At 43.4% G+C, this 15,442-nt stretch overlaps 1 protein-coding gene across 1 annotated transcript; it reads right to left on the reverse strand.

The window, feature by feature from the left end:
* Nucleotides 1-50: 50 nt before the first annotated feature.
* Nucleotides 51-15,243, reverse strand: BRI3 (brain protein I3). Its single transcript, XM_054080581.1, has 3 exons — nucleotides 14,971-15,243; nucleotides 13,392-13,506; nucleotides 51-2,206 (listed from the first exon to the last, which is right to left on the reverse strand). Exons 1-3 carry the CDS (start codon nucleotides 15,125-15,127, stop codon nucleotides 2,074-2,076), a joined length of 405 nt encoding a protein of 134 aa, XP_053936556.1. The 5' UTR covers nucleotides 15,128-15,243; the 3' UTR covers nucleotides 51-2,073.
* Between the last annotated feature and the right edge of the window lie 199 nt (nucleotides 15,244-15,442).

Below are 15,442 nucleotides of genomic sequence, written 5' to 3' on the forward strand. Positions count from 1 at the left end.
CTTACTGTACAATAGAATCATACTGGAATGGATTCTGATTTTTTTTAAACCTATACTTTCTAATGCATTAATTGCTTTGGGCTAATGTTTGAGCACTTTGGCTTGATTTTACAGTATGCTTTTTTGTAGTAGGAGTTGTGAAAATGCTGGAGGTAGTTTGGATACTCTAGTAACCAGTGTAACTAATAGCTCACATCTGAATCTGTGGCATTCATTATTTGGAACCTGCAATGGTAAGTTCTGGTACATAAGCCTGCCTCTGCCACTTAGTAAATACGGAAAAGGTTGGGTTCTTCTTCCCCCAAACAGAACAATGTAACAGCTGCCTTATTCCAGACTAGAGAATTGCCTGTATAAAGTGATTATACATTATTTTGTTTAAAACAGACACCCTAGGTTATAAATAAATATTTATGCTTCAAGAATAGACAATTTGTAATGCTTTGCTTAGTGTCCAGATACAAATTTTCAAGTGTTGACATAAACCTATTTTAAGTCTAATGTTGTACTGTTAACACATCTTGAATGATTTTTTTTCTTTAAAACACACTGTCAAACTTCAATCTTATAAAAAGTCATAATAAAACAGTGCCATGACCTTTTTCTCAAATACTAATATAAAAAGCTGCTTTTGATGTTCCTCCATTACTGCATCCCTTCCACAAAAAAAATAAATAGGAAGGAAAAAAAAAAGAAATAGGGAAGTTTGAAACTTTTTTGTGAGGGAGCGTAGCAATGGCAGGAATGCTGGCCCGGCATAGTATGAGTGGAGTGAAATACAGCTTTTAACTTCAGGTGCTTAGGCTTCCTAAATCCAGTAGAGCTAGCTTGTCTGAAAGAGCTTTCCAACAGTAAAAATCATCTCAGAAATGGGCCTAGAATGTTGGAAATGACCCTTCATTCTGCAGCAGCACAGGGTGCTTTTATCACTGTTCAGGTGCTATTCCCCACCTGCAGGATGAAGCCTGTATCGTGACTACTGCCAATGATTAATCTTTGCTCTAAATCACTCTACGTCTGTACATGCTTCCTGCAGTGTCCCATGGACATCATTCTGTTGTGTCTTCTACTGCTATAAATGGTGAATTCAAGTCATGTGAAATGCCTTTCAGTTACTTAATATCAAAAAATAGTATATGAGCATGTGATGGCTGCAGAGGTAGAGTCCATTCATTCCACCACCTCCTCTCCGACTGCCTTTCAAGCTCAAGGTTGAGGACACTTCATTTGCTATGGAACTTTGCATTAATATCCATTATCCCATTTTGAAACACACTGTTTTTCACAAGTGTAACCCATGACAGACTCCACTTTGTGAAGCATGTTAGAGGTAAGGCAACCTAGACCATCAGCATTAACTAATCTGAAATGCAAAAATCTCTACTCAGGGCAGTGCCACAGCCTCTTTCTAGAGAAGAGCACTGCTGCACAGTCCGGAGTCTGTAAATTAATACCCATCCCACAGCTTTGGGGAGCTTCTCCTGTAGCAGACAGGACACTGCCACTGCAGCCCTTGGAGGTCACGTGTTTCCCTATCAGCAAAACCTTCACTAATTAAAACAGAGCTCTTAGTTTATTATGACTGCCTTCAGAAGAGAGAGGAGCCGTTAGCATAGTGCTAGCACACATCACTTGCACCACTTGCCTCAAAGACATCTGACAGGGCTGTATTTGTTTAAGCCCACACCCTATTTATTTTTTTTTAATTATAAAGGTTCTGGCAATTATTTGTCCTTTATAGCTAGAATCACTAACTCTAATGTCAGAGTATATGTTATCAGACGTGTTAGTCACTTACTTAATAATCCAGCCACAAGTTGAGGATTGCAAAAGGAAAAGCAGTTTTATTTAGTTTTCAACAGGTGCCATTAAACATGGAAAACAAGTTGAGTTTTCATGTTTTGCAATGCACATGCCCATAAAAGATTAAGTTTAAATTACATGCAAGAGACTAAATTTCTTCACACTTTACAAAACAGGTCTGAAGCAAATAAAATGATTGTACATGACATTTACATTAGAAAGAGTATGCTAACAATTTTAGCTTCCATAAGCACATCCATGTTCATCCCATTAGCCAAAAGCTGCCCCACAATTAGGGCATCTTCTCTGCCTCAGTGCAAGACAGAACAGAATCCCGATTGGAAAGAACACAATGGCACACAAAACACCCAGACAGGTGAAGGTGTCCTCCAACACGCCAACCCTGTAAAAAATGGAAAACAGACTTAGTCAAGGACACTCACCAAGTATTCCCCTAAGTTACTGCTTTGTGATCTGTCAGTCACTTAAAAACCACACTACTCTACACAGTGAGATGAGGCACAAAGGTGGTTTTGTTTTATGGGTTTTTTTTCCCTTTTAAAGGCTTTTATTTTCATAGCTGGCAGCAGCAGCTTTGAATTGTACCATTTAAAGGAAAACAGGAAATTTGCAGGTGATCAGGCTGCAGATAAGAAGTCAGAAAAGTTTAATTCAAACTAGCTGGTTTGTTCCAGACAGCATCCATTCTCTGTTGCTGCAATGCAGGACTGGTACTTAGAATAAAACATGGTCACCATTCCTAGGAGCATTGCATCAACTCCAAGTACTGTCTAACGGAAGTCCACTGAGGAGCACACACAGGTGCAGCACCTGCTGTGGAACAAGTTGCAGCACTCAATTCAGAAAGCTTTAAAAAGAAAACCTGTGCCGCTGCACCCATCTCTGGTCCTTAAAAAAATCTGAACACCGTGGCTCTTCTCCTGTATTCTTGCCTCCTAGCTCAACTAACCTTGCCAAGTAACTACCCAGGAATAAAACATCACACATGCAGGACAGAGATTGTAAGCAAGTATCAAACCCTATTCCTTGCTATCCCTTCTTGGGGTCAAGTTTTTCTGTACAGGTGAGGATACAGGATTTCAGGAACTTAGTAGCACTGAAGTTTATTCTGATCAAAATGAAAAGAAGCATGCTTTTAAAATAGTTTACTAACTCTTCTGGAATGATACAGTGCTACAGATTTAACTGTAGCGGTGGAGTTATACCGGTTACTGCACATCAAACAACCCCATTTCTCAGCTTTTTAGGTCTTCTGAACAGGCAGCAGTCACACTTGTGTCATATGCTTTGCCTGCCTAGTTTCCACCATTACCCTGGGATGAACCCACTCAGTTCATTCGCCCTCAAGTCTCCTGCAGTGTGTGTGCACTAGAGCTCTTTCAGAAAAAAATAACCCTTATTTTCTGAATGTTTTGATCTGATGATTTGGTGCTTTTTCTCAGCTTCTTCCCAAGAGAAAGGTTGGAACGGGCAGAGTAGTGCCATTCTGGTTAAGGGCTTCTGGTGAAACACAGCTCATGCCTTCTCTAAGCAAGTGAAAACCACTGCAGACAGCAAGATGCAAATAGGTTTGTTTCAGTCTGTTACTTCAAATTAATACACAAGTTGGTGATGCCTGGTGGTTCCTGCAGTTGCCAGCACATTCTCTCAGAGGTGCTGGCATTTCTTTCTTCAGAGAGCACAACTCAACATAATTAACATGCAGAGGGCTGGATGCACTGGGCATTTGGGGCTCCGACCAATTTAGCAGGACAAGGAGGGCTTAAAAAAAATTTCTAACTGTAGATATACAGTGAAAGAGCACTTCAAATATCAGCGTTTTGTTGTGGAAGGTGCGAGGTAAATAAGTGTGTACAGGCCTATGCTAACTACTCGCATTCAGACTTCCTACGTCACCAGAACAGCTAGTCATGAGCTGTTTGACAAGTTTATTACTGGTAGCTAGGAAGGTGCAAAGGCCAAACACACATCACTATTAAAATAACCCTCAGCAGGTATTCCCACTTTCTACTTTCAAAAACCGATGTGCTTTTAGAACTGTAGGAGAACCTACTATTGATGTCGCTTGGCTCCAGCTGAGTCCTGACAGTGACAACACTACATGAGCAATTCTGTTTCAGTACAGTTCTACGATTGCAGAAATTTACCTGAATTTCAGTCCCTGACTGCAGAAAGAAGTGCTGTATCCAAACAGCCCAAAATGAAGACAGACAAAGCCTGAGTATTCAGATGTAAGGAATGGGAGCAGCTATACTAATTAGTTGGAATTCAGAGTTTAACAAAACACTTGAACAAAAAGTGTCCTCTTAGATTCCCTGGTACAGTGAATGTAAACAGAAACAATGCTAAATGACCTTGAAATACATGCTACAAGCAAGGCGCCAAGGCCAACAAGTTGCTGTTTCCCTACAGAAATAGCAGGCGCAGACAACCTATTGTACATGTAAATAGAGAGAGGGAAGATGCAGACTCGGAGACCATTTCCTAACTGCAACTAGCTACAACATTACAACTTGCTTAAATTTAAGAACCTTCCCTTCCCCTCAAGTATAGGATGACAAAGGCTTTTCCAGCTTTTCTTGATATTCTGCTGCTTACGCAACTTCATGTTCAGCTTAAGCTTCAATGTCAGTCCCATCCTTTTGATGAACTAACTTTGTTTCTGTTTACAGACTTCTTATGATAGAAATCAACTTTATATTTGCTATAAAGGTATTGCCAAGGTACAGCTGATCCCAGCAGTTTTATGATTTCGTATCCTCAAATAACACTACCTTAAGGCAACAAGTTAAAAAATGCAGACTAATGTTCAAATCACCAGACAGATCCTAGTCTCAGCACACAAGTGTCCCAACGTTCAGACTTTTGTAGCCTGTGATGTTCAATACACTGAAGGAATCAAGCATAAAGGTAACAGTGGAATTTTTTTCTTTACAAGTGCATTTTCTTTACAAGTACATCTTCTCCAAAAGGACATGTCAGTCTCCACTGATGAGACCCAAAGAGACACTGCCATACCAGACAGCTGGTCCAGCTTACCTACTGGGCTTTTATATTTGATTCAAACCACCAGTTCTTACCACAATGAGTTGCTGACTTACAGAAAGTATGACCTTAGCAGACAGAATCCCACTTTCACGTTTGTATTTCTACTGGAAGTTTTAATACTGATGATCACCTACAGTCACAGTCGGCAGCAGCAAAGCAAGTTTATCAGGAACAGCACTACTGACCATCTTCGTGATGCAGTTTTGCAGAGCGCTCTTCTGTAGGTCAGGTTTGGCAACGCCTACATCTGTCCAGCTGATACTGTAGGTGTTCCTTTTAGGAATGATGAACACAGTTGGGTGTGCCATATCCTACCCTTTACTTGTCTTCAAGCCAGCAGAAGTGTATGTCCAGTGGTCCTGTGAGGGTCAGAGCAGGAGGTGTCATGCACACCCCACCTGGCATGCAATGCATTTCTACCTCCACAGCAAATGTGCTGACAAATTACACCACACGCCAGCAGACAAGAAGGAGCCAGGCCATTTCTGCTGCAAAGCAGAAACTCGGCCTTGTCTTGGCGCATCAGTCACTGACTCACACCACTTGCCCTACATCACCTCAGCAAACAGCACTCAGAGAAACTACAGGCACTAGATTTGTTCAGCTTGGTTACTGTTTCTTTTTAGTTTGTATCTGGTGTTCAGCTACAAAGAATTTCAGCCCAGGACTCCCCATCAGCCCATGGGAGCAGTGCCTACTTCCCTACCCCTCTCACCACAGAGCATTTCCAGCAAAGTGAAATACCGATGGGGAAAGCAGAGGGGATACTACCAGGGAAAGAAATACAGAAGGAGTTATTAAAAGATTAGGAAGAGAGCAGCAGTCACTGTCACTACTAGAAAAAACACAAATATTGTACAGGGGCGTATCCTGAAGTAAACTTTTCCCATTATCTCTGGATTATTAACGCTTCATCCAGACCACTGTGGGCAGCTTTGGTCCTCATTGAAAAAAAAAAAAAAAAAAAAGGCCAAGTTCAGAGCACAGTAACACAGGCAGAGACGCTTTTATTGGACTAACTTCTAAAGCAGAACTGAAGAGCCTCCTACTAACACTTGCTTCCAGAGATTTCCAGCTACCTGTCCTACCTGAGCATATTATTGTGTAGGGGACAGCTTACAGCTAACAGGAAAACTTTAGCAGAATTCCTTTGCTGTACACTAACATTGTAGAAATACATTATGAGTGACCTCAATATTAGACTACAATTCAAGAATAGAGTCAGTAAACAAGGTTCTCGTACTGTTGAATTCTAGTACCACATCTCTTCTGTGGTAAGGTAAGTGCCATCTCCTAAGAGGAATTTGCTAATAGGACTGAAATGCAAAGTGATTCCAGACTGTTTAGGTAGCCAGACTGGTTACAGGTACAGTGACAGAAAGCACAGGAGTATTCCGCCAAAAGTGGCAAGGCTGGATGCACAAGGTGAATATGGCAATTTAGGGGGGAAATGAATGAAATGCTGAGCACCCTCAGACCAAATAAAGATCAGCAGCAGAAGCTCAGGAGATAAAGCCTCTCCTTCTCCCACAGGTTAACTCAGTAACACACAAGAAGTACCAAGAGGCTCAGATATAATCTAGATGTTTCTGAGCAATTCAAGATGTCGTCAGTTTTCAGTACTTCAGATCCATCCAAGAAAGGCAAAGTCCCTTTTCCTGGCATTTCAATAACACCAAAAGTAACATTACATTGGATAATGCACACTAAGTGCAGTTCAGAGCACACGTTAAGGCTACTGTATTTCCTGCCTTGTTTTGCTATTACATTAATGCCATCGTTTTCTTTCACACACAGTGAGCACTGCCTTCCCGGAGGCATCAGACTCTTGCTTTGTTAGTGGTTTTGGATCTTCTCATTGTCTCTTGATAATTCCGAAACTAGTTCCTGCCCTGAAGTCCACCTTTGACACAAGTAAGCCAGTCTGTTTAGTTGAGAGTCTAAGCAGCCTATAGACACACTAATTAACCATTACAGAGCTACTTCTGGACAGCCCCGCGTAGCTGCAAACGCAGGCAGAGACAACTGCTGCCAAATCCATTACAATCAACCCTCTTAATCAGCTTGCAAGGCCCAGGTCTACTAGTCAGCAGGTGTCCCTGACACTTCACAAAGAAATTATTTTAAACTCCCTACATAACTCGGTGTAGGGGGAAAGGAGTGCTTTATGATAATAAAAAATGCCAATTAAAAAAAGAAAAAAAAAATTACCATCCATAATCAACACCAGAGTGAGGAACAAAGGAAGCCACAGGAAGCACTGCTGGGTTGGCAGAGGAGGACAGTGGCAGTGCAGCCAAGCAGCACACCAAGTCAGCTACACATGACAGTCCTTTGGAAAGCTTACCGGAACTGTGTCTGCATGACCTCGGCCATAATGCACCTGGTTTTCCAGAGCCAGTTCCTATCTTGTCTCTAGCAGTGTGATTACTACGACGACGTTAACGACATAAACACTTCTTGGCTTCTTTTGATTTGTGTCACCACCTAATTTTAGGTGAACGCTTATCCAGTCACTGCTTAACCAGTTACTAAATTTAGAAGGAGGAAAAACCCCAAACTTTTTATATTAGAAAATGAGTATTTTAGTTTTTACTTGTGTATCTTATCTGAGCTGCTGAGTAATTAAAGACTCCATATTCAAACTGTAAATTCACTAATGTAACCAAACAAATTTTGTTCTACAGCATAAACCACATAAAAGCTGATAATAACTGCACCACTCCCAATCTAAAAATAAAGTGGAAAGGTTTATTTATACTGCAAGCAGCATCTTGGATTTAAGCTATAACCACAGCTGCCAACTCCATAAAATAAGGTCAATTATTCCCACTGACAAGTATTTAAAACCAAAATACTTGTCAGACAACCCCCTTCTTGAAAATATGTCTTAAAACATTACTATCTTAAGTCAAACACTCATATCCGAGGGCCAACAGTGAGTTCTGCAGAGACAGCATCAGTACACTTTAACACGTGCATTTTTAGACTTAACACTAACTACATCATAGTATTTAAATGTGTGCTTATCAGCATTTTTCATCGCTTACAAATAAAGTTGAAGGGTCATCCCAGGTAATCAGAGACAATCTCATTGTACGACAAGCTCTGCAAGACCTGAAAAGAAACTGCACTTCACTGAAGGGGGTTTCCCACTGCCTTCTACAGACACTCCCTCACTGCTCAAGTAAGTGGAATTCTCAAATCAGTATCCCATCTCTCCTGCCCCTGAAGCTAGCTGAGTCTTTAGCTTTCCGTTTCATTGGAAACATCAGACCACTGACAAGCAGGGACTTTGGAAGCTGCATACCAAATCGTTTAATTTTGAACATCAGAACACACACAGATTTTGTGTATGTCTGTCCTAGCTAACGCAACAGCAGCAGCTAGGTTAAGCATGTCTGAACTTCACCTGCAAGCAGCAGAAGAATTGACAGTTATATATGCAACTACTGAGTAACCAGGGGATGTTTAGAATTTCAATTTCCATGAAGAGAGGTGCCAGCTCCTCTAGCCTCAGCTTGAAGGCATATTGAATGGTTGTTGATCTGTATTCACAGAAGGGAGCCTGAATCTATACATAGCCACTGGCTCTGCCCTCCTCAACACAAGCTGTACATATATGTAAACACAATTATCCTTAAAAGTCACCTTCAAGTAAAAGCCACCAAAGTATTTCAGAATTTATCTGAACTTCCTTATGCTTTAGGCTCCGCTTCCTATACAGAGGGCTGGCTGCAGAGCCAGAGAAATTCTGGGAGTGGGAACAGCATGTATCTAACTATTGTCTTTCCTGAAATGCCTACAAATCACCAGCCTTCTCTAATGCAGTAGCACCACTGCTTTAATTCCAGTTCTGAGAATGCACTAATTAAGAGACAAGCTTCATGGCTTCACACCAACAGCTGAGCCTCACAAGCAAGGCCAATCATGCCAGTTAGAATTCTCTTTAGAGGGTGGACATCTGTCCCTGAGGAACTGGACCTGGTGCATTTTTTCCTCACTATTCTGCATACACAGCCAAATCAGTATTGCCTCTGGTTACCAACACACAGGACCAACTTCCTCCTCTCACCATGAACAGCTCATTGCTACAAAGAAATCCTAATTACCAGAATAAAGACACCGACACAAGTGGCAACACTAATAAAAACCAAAAATGCTATCAGCTTGGGCCTACTGATCAACTGGGCAATAGAGACCAGATTATCTTTTTTATAGGGTCCCTGTAGTGCTGCATCTTATTAACTGCAAAGTCGCATTTATGTGAGTTGATTATTGTCCACAGCTCAGTTTAGACCAGTAGAACAGAAAGCCTCAGGGATAGCAGGAGCTGTGCTGTTCTCACTTGGGAGCCTGTCAATGGGCTTGCCGCTCCCTCTCTCCTGGGCTGCTCAGTGGCTGCGTGCCTCTGCTGTTAGGCTGGGGGGAAACAGCTACAGCTATCCTGGTCAGTAATTCCAAGTGGCAGACTCCTGGCATCTGCTCAAGCCTGCTGTACCAAGGTTTGCTTCTTTGCAATCACGTGCATAAGTTATTGCTGAATTTCATGCCCTAACTGCTCCAGCCACCAAATTACAGCACAGCAGGGATGAACGCCCTGATGTGCCTGAACAGCACACGCTCACAAAAAGCTGCAAACTGTAGCGTAAGAGGGGTGCACCAATTCCCAGCACAGGCTGATCATCTTTGTGACAGAAAACAGTGTCAGGAGCTGCTGCGCTATTATAGCTATTGCTCTTATAGCACTCTTGAAAAGGTATTTCAAAGTTGGCCTCACTCACAAATCTCAGAAGGATCTCTCACATGTCAGCCTGCTGCTAGAAACCAAAACTCTGCAGGTATTCCTCAGAACATCAGACACGCTCTCTAAATAGCTAGAAATCAATCAAACTTGTCTCGTCTTCCAGTCCTGGAAGAAGCTTCAGTGTTACTATAATTTGGGACCCACTACAATACTTCTCAAGCAGATGTTTTGTAATTGCCAGAAAGAAAGCTGCCAGAAGCAGCAGCATTACATCCTTTCCCTCACTCTTTCTTCCAAAAAACTAAATACTTGTTAAACAGGAAAACAAAAACCTAACAGGGCCCATCACAGGCTCTGTCCCAGATTTTGGAAGAACCAGCTTTGGCAAACATCAGATCAAGAGAATGTTTTCACTGTTTTTAAAGGGAACTTTCTTTTGTTTACTAATAGGAAAGCAAACATTCCTTTGCAGTTTGTTCTACCCAAGGACTCAAGATTGAGAAAGAGAAAATGAAAGTGACCATAAGATAAACAGCCAGACTGCATTCTCCAAGCTAAAAAAGATAATTACATGACTGGATCTCTAAAGTTACTGTTTGTAGTGACTCAATCTGTACTTGTGAACATAAAATAGTTCAAAGCAGGACTTGGCCAATTCTTAGATGTCAACTACGAGAAATAAACCTGACAAGATTCTGCAACACGATTTAATTCTTTGTCCATCAGGGTTGGGAGAAGGACTCTTTAAGACAACAGGACTACAACATCCCAAGACATTTTAATAATACAAGGAAGGATGGAACACATTCATACTGAAATCTGTAATTAGAAAGCAACACTGACCGATGATGAATGAGGATGATCTGTCTAATGAATAACTCTAAGCAAGAGGTACAGTTTGCAAGACAGGAGAGTCACCCTTCAGATGCAGCAATGCTTCAGAGACAGATGAAAATAAATGCAATTAGATAGCGAGCAGGGGCACACTGCCTGCTTGTGGACGGGGTACTTTTGGAGATACTTTGTACTTTTTATGACTTCATACTATAAACCAAGCCTGAAGATCGACTGTACTGTAGATAGTTTATTAATCCCAAGAGCATTCCCGACTGCAATAAAATAGATTCCTACCCAAATAACAGACTAATACCGCCTATTTCTCCTCAAAACTATATCTTTGAAGTTAGAAATTATTTTGATTTCAATTAGTAACATTCACAAATGCCAATAGTGCAAAAGACTGTTTTGTATCTCTGATGGTAGAAATCCTCTCAATGAGCTTTAGCCTACTCTATCAGTTGCATTATTCCTCAGCCAAATAAGGCTTTTTCCTCATGATCTAAAGCAGATGGACTTCTCTAACGATCATGCACAGCATCAAATTGGAAGAGTAACAGGATGACTGACTTGGCAGTTTAATAACAAAGTTTTTTATGTACCATTAATAGCTTTTTATGTTTATCAATGCCCTTTCAAGAACTTTTCTGTTCAGTGCTGTATTCAGAGCGTAGCTGCATGTTGCATTCTTCATAAAATAGGTTTCCAGGCCGAGGAAGTAAACTAGAACTATGATTAAGGTCTTGAGAAGTCAAAGAGGATTATGAGCCCTTTCTCTAAGAGAAGCAGGCAGCATGACCTTCCAGAACAGAACTCCGACCCTTCAGGTTGCCATGAATATTTCTAATGTTATGCTTCCCACCCAGCCTCCCTGTCCTTTCTCTTGAAGTACCAGACAACCAGTTCCTTAACTAGCCAAAAGACAAGCAATCCGAGATTCTTCCCTCCAACCCTGACACACAGCCTCTAAAGAGAATGAGGATAAAACATAGCACTACCACAAGGAGACTATAGCACACCATTACTAGATACAGTTACTCGCCCTTGGGATCTCCCGATCAAGAGTATTTCAGAAGTGCCGAGAAAAGTCCTGCAGTTGACGCAGTGCACCATTATGCCTCATAGTAATCATCATATCACAGTTCTCACAACTTAGTTTTTTTCACAGCCTAAAACAAATCCTGAGGATCCAAGAGTAAACAAAGTTTATGTGGAGGGTATTTTGCATTCGGAAAGGGTCCACCATGTACAGAGCACTGGGTACAGCCAGCAAAGCAAGTCTGATGACGTCAGAAAACTATCCATGTGAGGTCACTTAAGAACACCTTACTAAAGATGCTCATTTTCCCAGATTTGGCAAAAGTTAAATATTCTACTTGCAAACGATTGTTTCAAAGGTGTCTCCTAAAGTATCCCAAAAATATCCCAAGAATAGCAGCAAGAGTCTACTAGTCTAAGTTACTGCAAAAATCACTGCCGCAGGAAAATGTTTTGAGATTTATTTGGTTTAGGGTCAGAAAGCCTGTATAAAAACACTGTCTGCCTCTTACCAAGCAACATGTAACATCTTTCCTGCTGCATAAGCATTTTAATATAATTTCTCAGGTGGCAGGATCTTCCACATCCTCTGAAAGTGGTTACTTTGCCCTCACTGTTTAAAACACACAACTTCTAGATCAATAGCTCTAGCTGGTGCAGGTTTTTCAGCCCTAACTAGTGGCATTTCAGCAGGCACTCGTTTTTACATAGCAGCACCACAAGATACATCTCAGAATTCACCTTTGAAGTCAGGTACCAACTCCCAGACCAACATCAATTCTACCAAAACCAGAAGTCCCCCAGGGGACAGCCACTGCCTCTATGACACTATCACACTGATGGCATTGAAACCTGGTATCATTTCAGCTATTCCAGCAAGTCTGTTTCCTGCATAGTTTGAAATGGGTAAAGGGCTCAGCCTTGCAGAACACCAAGTGCCGCCTCACAAGACGCCACAAGGGTAACTCCCATACATTTTAACAGAAGGGGAATGATTCTGCACTTGACTCAGAGCTGGCCAGGCACACCAGTGCCTGAACTGCACCAGCAGCAAGCTGGCTGCCCTCGCCCATTAGTTAATACCCTGGGATGAGAAGAACGAGAAACGCGAAGGGACAACAGCTGACTTATAGCACTGATGTGGAAACAAGAGTGCCTCCTTCCCTTTTTTTATGGCTGTTGATCTCCAAGGGGGAAGTGGTTCTCTTGCTGCAACTCCAAGTAACAGCTGACCACTTTTTCTGGTTTTCACCACTTTGCTGATTAACAGTTTGAACTAAACTTATTAATCTCCATGTTCTTGTGCAGTATCAGGACTTTTGAAGTAAGAGGTCCTTTAAAGCCTTAAGATACTGATGTTTTCAGCCCATACTGACCATCATTCTGCCTGGTCCTGCACAGTCTGAATGTCAGGAACGGGGACACCACAGTAGCAGAAGCCCTGCCACAGGAGTGCCGGAAAAACAGAAGTGACTATGGTCAAAGATTACAAAAAGTTTCACAATAAAATCATGCTACTCACTATCACTGGGTATAAACGCATCAGAAAGGACTTCCTGTCATCCTCTTCCCCAAGAACTGACCTTTTACATCTGTGAATGAACTGCCTTTTCGTTAAAAATACCACTTACAGATCTTTCTACGTCATAAAGAACAGATTTGTGTTTATGTATGAAGTCTACTGTATTAATTATAGCAGTTGTCACAGGTCCATCAGGACAAGCTCATACTACACAAGTTACTCCGATGCTAAATTTTAGTGCTTTTTCAATTATTTCAGTTTTAATACACACACACAAAGAGAAACTATTGAAAACCAAGCAACTATACAGATAACTGTAATTTGAATAATAAAATCCAAGACTAAGTTTATTTTTCAACTAAAGAGCTGGTTTACCTGCAGGCAGGACAGCCACCAACAACTACTACAGAAGTGGTGGTAGCAGGCTGTTGAATAATGGTGTATGTGCTTGAGTAGTTTGGCTGTGATGGCGGTGGAGGAACAGCATACCCTAAAATAAGAAAAAATCTCTATCACCATATGTAAGGCACAAAGAATAATAACAATCATTTAAAAGTATGGAAACAGAACATGGGAAAAATAAATAGAAAATGTAGTCCCAATTGAGCACTTTAAGAAGCTCTATCAAAGTCAGAGTTGGAACACACTACTCAGCCATACCAAATCCACTTCATAAACCCAAGTATCAAGCACAATTTAACTGTCTAAAAAGTACACTGAGCTAATAATTAACTTTGAGAATTTGTTTCAATGCTGTTCGAGCACCAGGGAAAAAGTTTAAACAAAAACCGATCACAGCTTTCGCTTCTGGATGTTATGTATCAGGTTATGTCCCATTCCAGCAGACAAACTAGTTGAAGCAGAATGACTTTTCCTCTGGCTTGCAGCTTAACTTGCACATATTAAGGTTATAATTGGAGAGAGAGGTGGGAGTGGAAGATGCAAGTGGAAAGGGAGCAGGCTGCACTGCAGAAAAAAATCCTTTCAGAAAATCCACGTTGTTAACTAGTGAACATGCCATTTTAACAGCTGTAGTTAGAAAACACAACCCCTTAACCACTGCATTAACATTAAAAAAACTAATAAAATAAAAATGCCTTTTTAAAGGGGTGGCTAGACATATGCAGTGCAAGCATACCATCACAGTACACTTTGCCCAGGTATAATCCAGTCTGAGCTTCTCTCCCAGGGCCCAGCTCTCAAGACTTTCTTGCATCAAGTTACGCATCTGTGAGGTCTGCTAACCTCACTACTTAAACTGAAATTAAGCAGTGATATTTTAGATTAAACATAAGGAAGAATTTCTTCCCCATGAGAGCGGTGAGGCCCTGGCCCAGGCTGCCCAGGGAAGCTGTGGCTGCCTCATCCCTGGAGGTGCTCAAAGCCAGGTTGGATGGGCCTTGGAGCCCCTGATCCAGTGGGAGGTGTCCCTGCCCATGGCAGAGGGATTGGAACTGGATGGGCTTTAAGGTCTCTTCCAACCCAAACCATTCTAGGATTCCATTAGTTGCACTGTAGGAAAATAAGCTCCAAGTTATTAGCAGGGAATGAACCTACCGCCTCGAGATTGAGCCCCAAGTGTGAGGACTGGGGGCTGCCCGCTGCGTTCACTCTACTTTTTGTAACTTTCCAACTCTCTCCGCTCTACGGCCGTCCGAGAGGCTGCGCCTTCCCCCGGCGGGCGGCACCGGTTCCGCGCACACCACCTCGTACCGCCTCACCGGCGGAAGCCCCTCCAGGACTAACGAAGCGTACAAGCCGGCGCTCCCCAGAGCGGGGCGGGGGGCGATCCGTGCGCCCCGCTCCCCGGCCGAGCCCCCCCCCGATTGACGCGGGGCTGACGGGCGGGTGGTTCCCGGGGGAAGCCGAGCGCACATCCCCCGCCCCGAGGCGCTCGTTCCCCGCCGCGCAGGCCCCGGCGCCCCCCCGGGAAGCGGCGGCTCCTCAGACCCACCTGCGGCCGCGGGGTAGGGGTAGGGCGGGGGCGGCTGGAAGCCGGGCTGCGGGGGGGCGATGGAGCCGTAGTTGCTCTGCCCGTAGTCGTAACCCGCGCCCTGGGCGGCGGGGCTGTAGGCGGGGGGCCGCTCCTGCAGCAGGGGTTTGCTGTCCATGCTGGGCGGCGGCGGCGGAGCCGAGAGGAAGCGGCGCCCTCGCCTCACGACTCGGCGGGCGCCGCCCCTCCGCCCCGCCCGGGGGCGCCGGAGCTCGGCGGCAGCGCCGTGAGGGCGGCGGGGGGGGGGGCGGTCACGAGACAGAGCCCCACGTGACACCCCACCACCCCCCCCCCCTACGGCGCGGGGGGACTCGCCGCCAGGCGCGGGGACGCCTCGGCCTTAAAGGGGCCGCGCTCCTCGTGCCTCGCCGCGTGAGGCGCCCGCGGGGCCTCGAGTCACCGCGCCTGCAGGTGGGGACTCGGCCAAAGCCCC

The sequence above is a fragment of the Cuculus canorus genome, chromosome 15 (assembly GCF_017976375.1).
Source record: "Cuculus canorus isolate bCucCan1 chromosome 15, bCucCan1.pri, whole genome shotgun sequence".
NCBI lineage: Eukaryota > Metazoa > Chordata > Aves > Cuculiformes > Cuculidae > Cuculus > Cuculus canorus.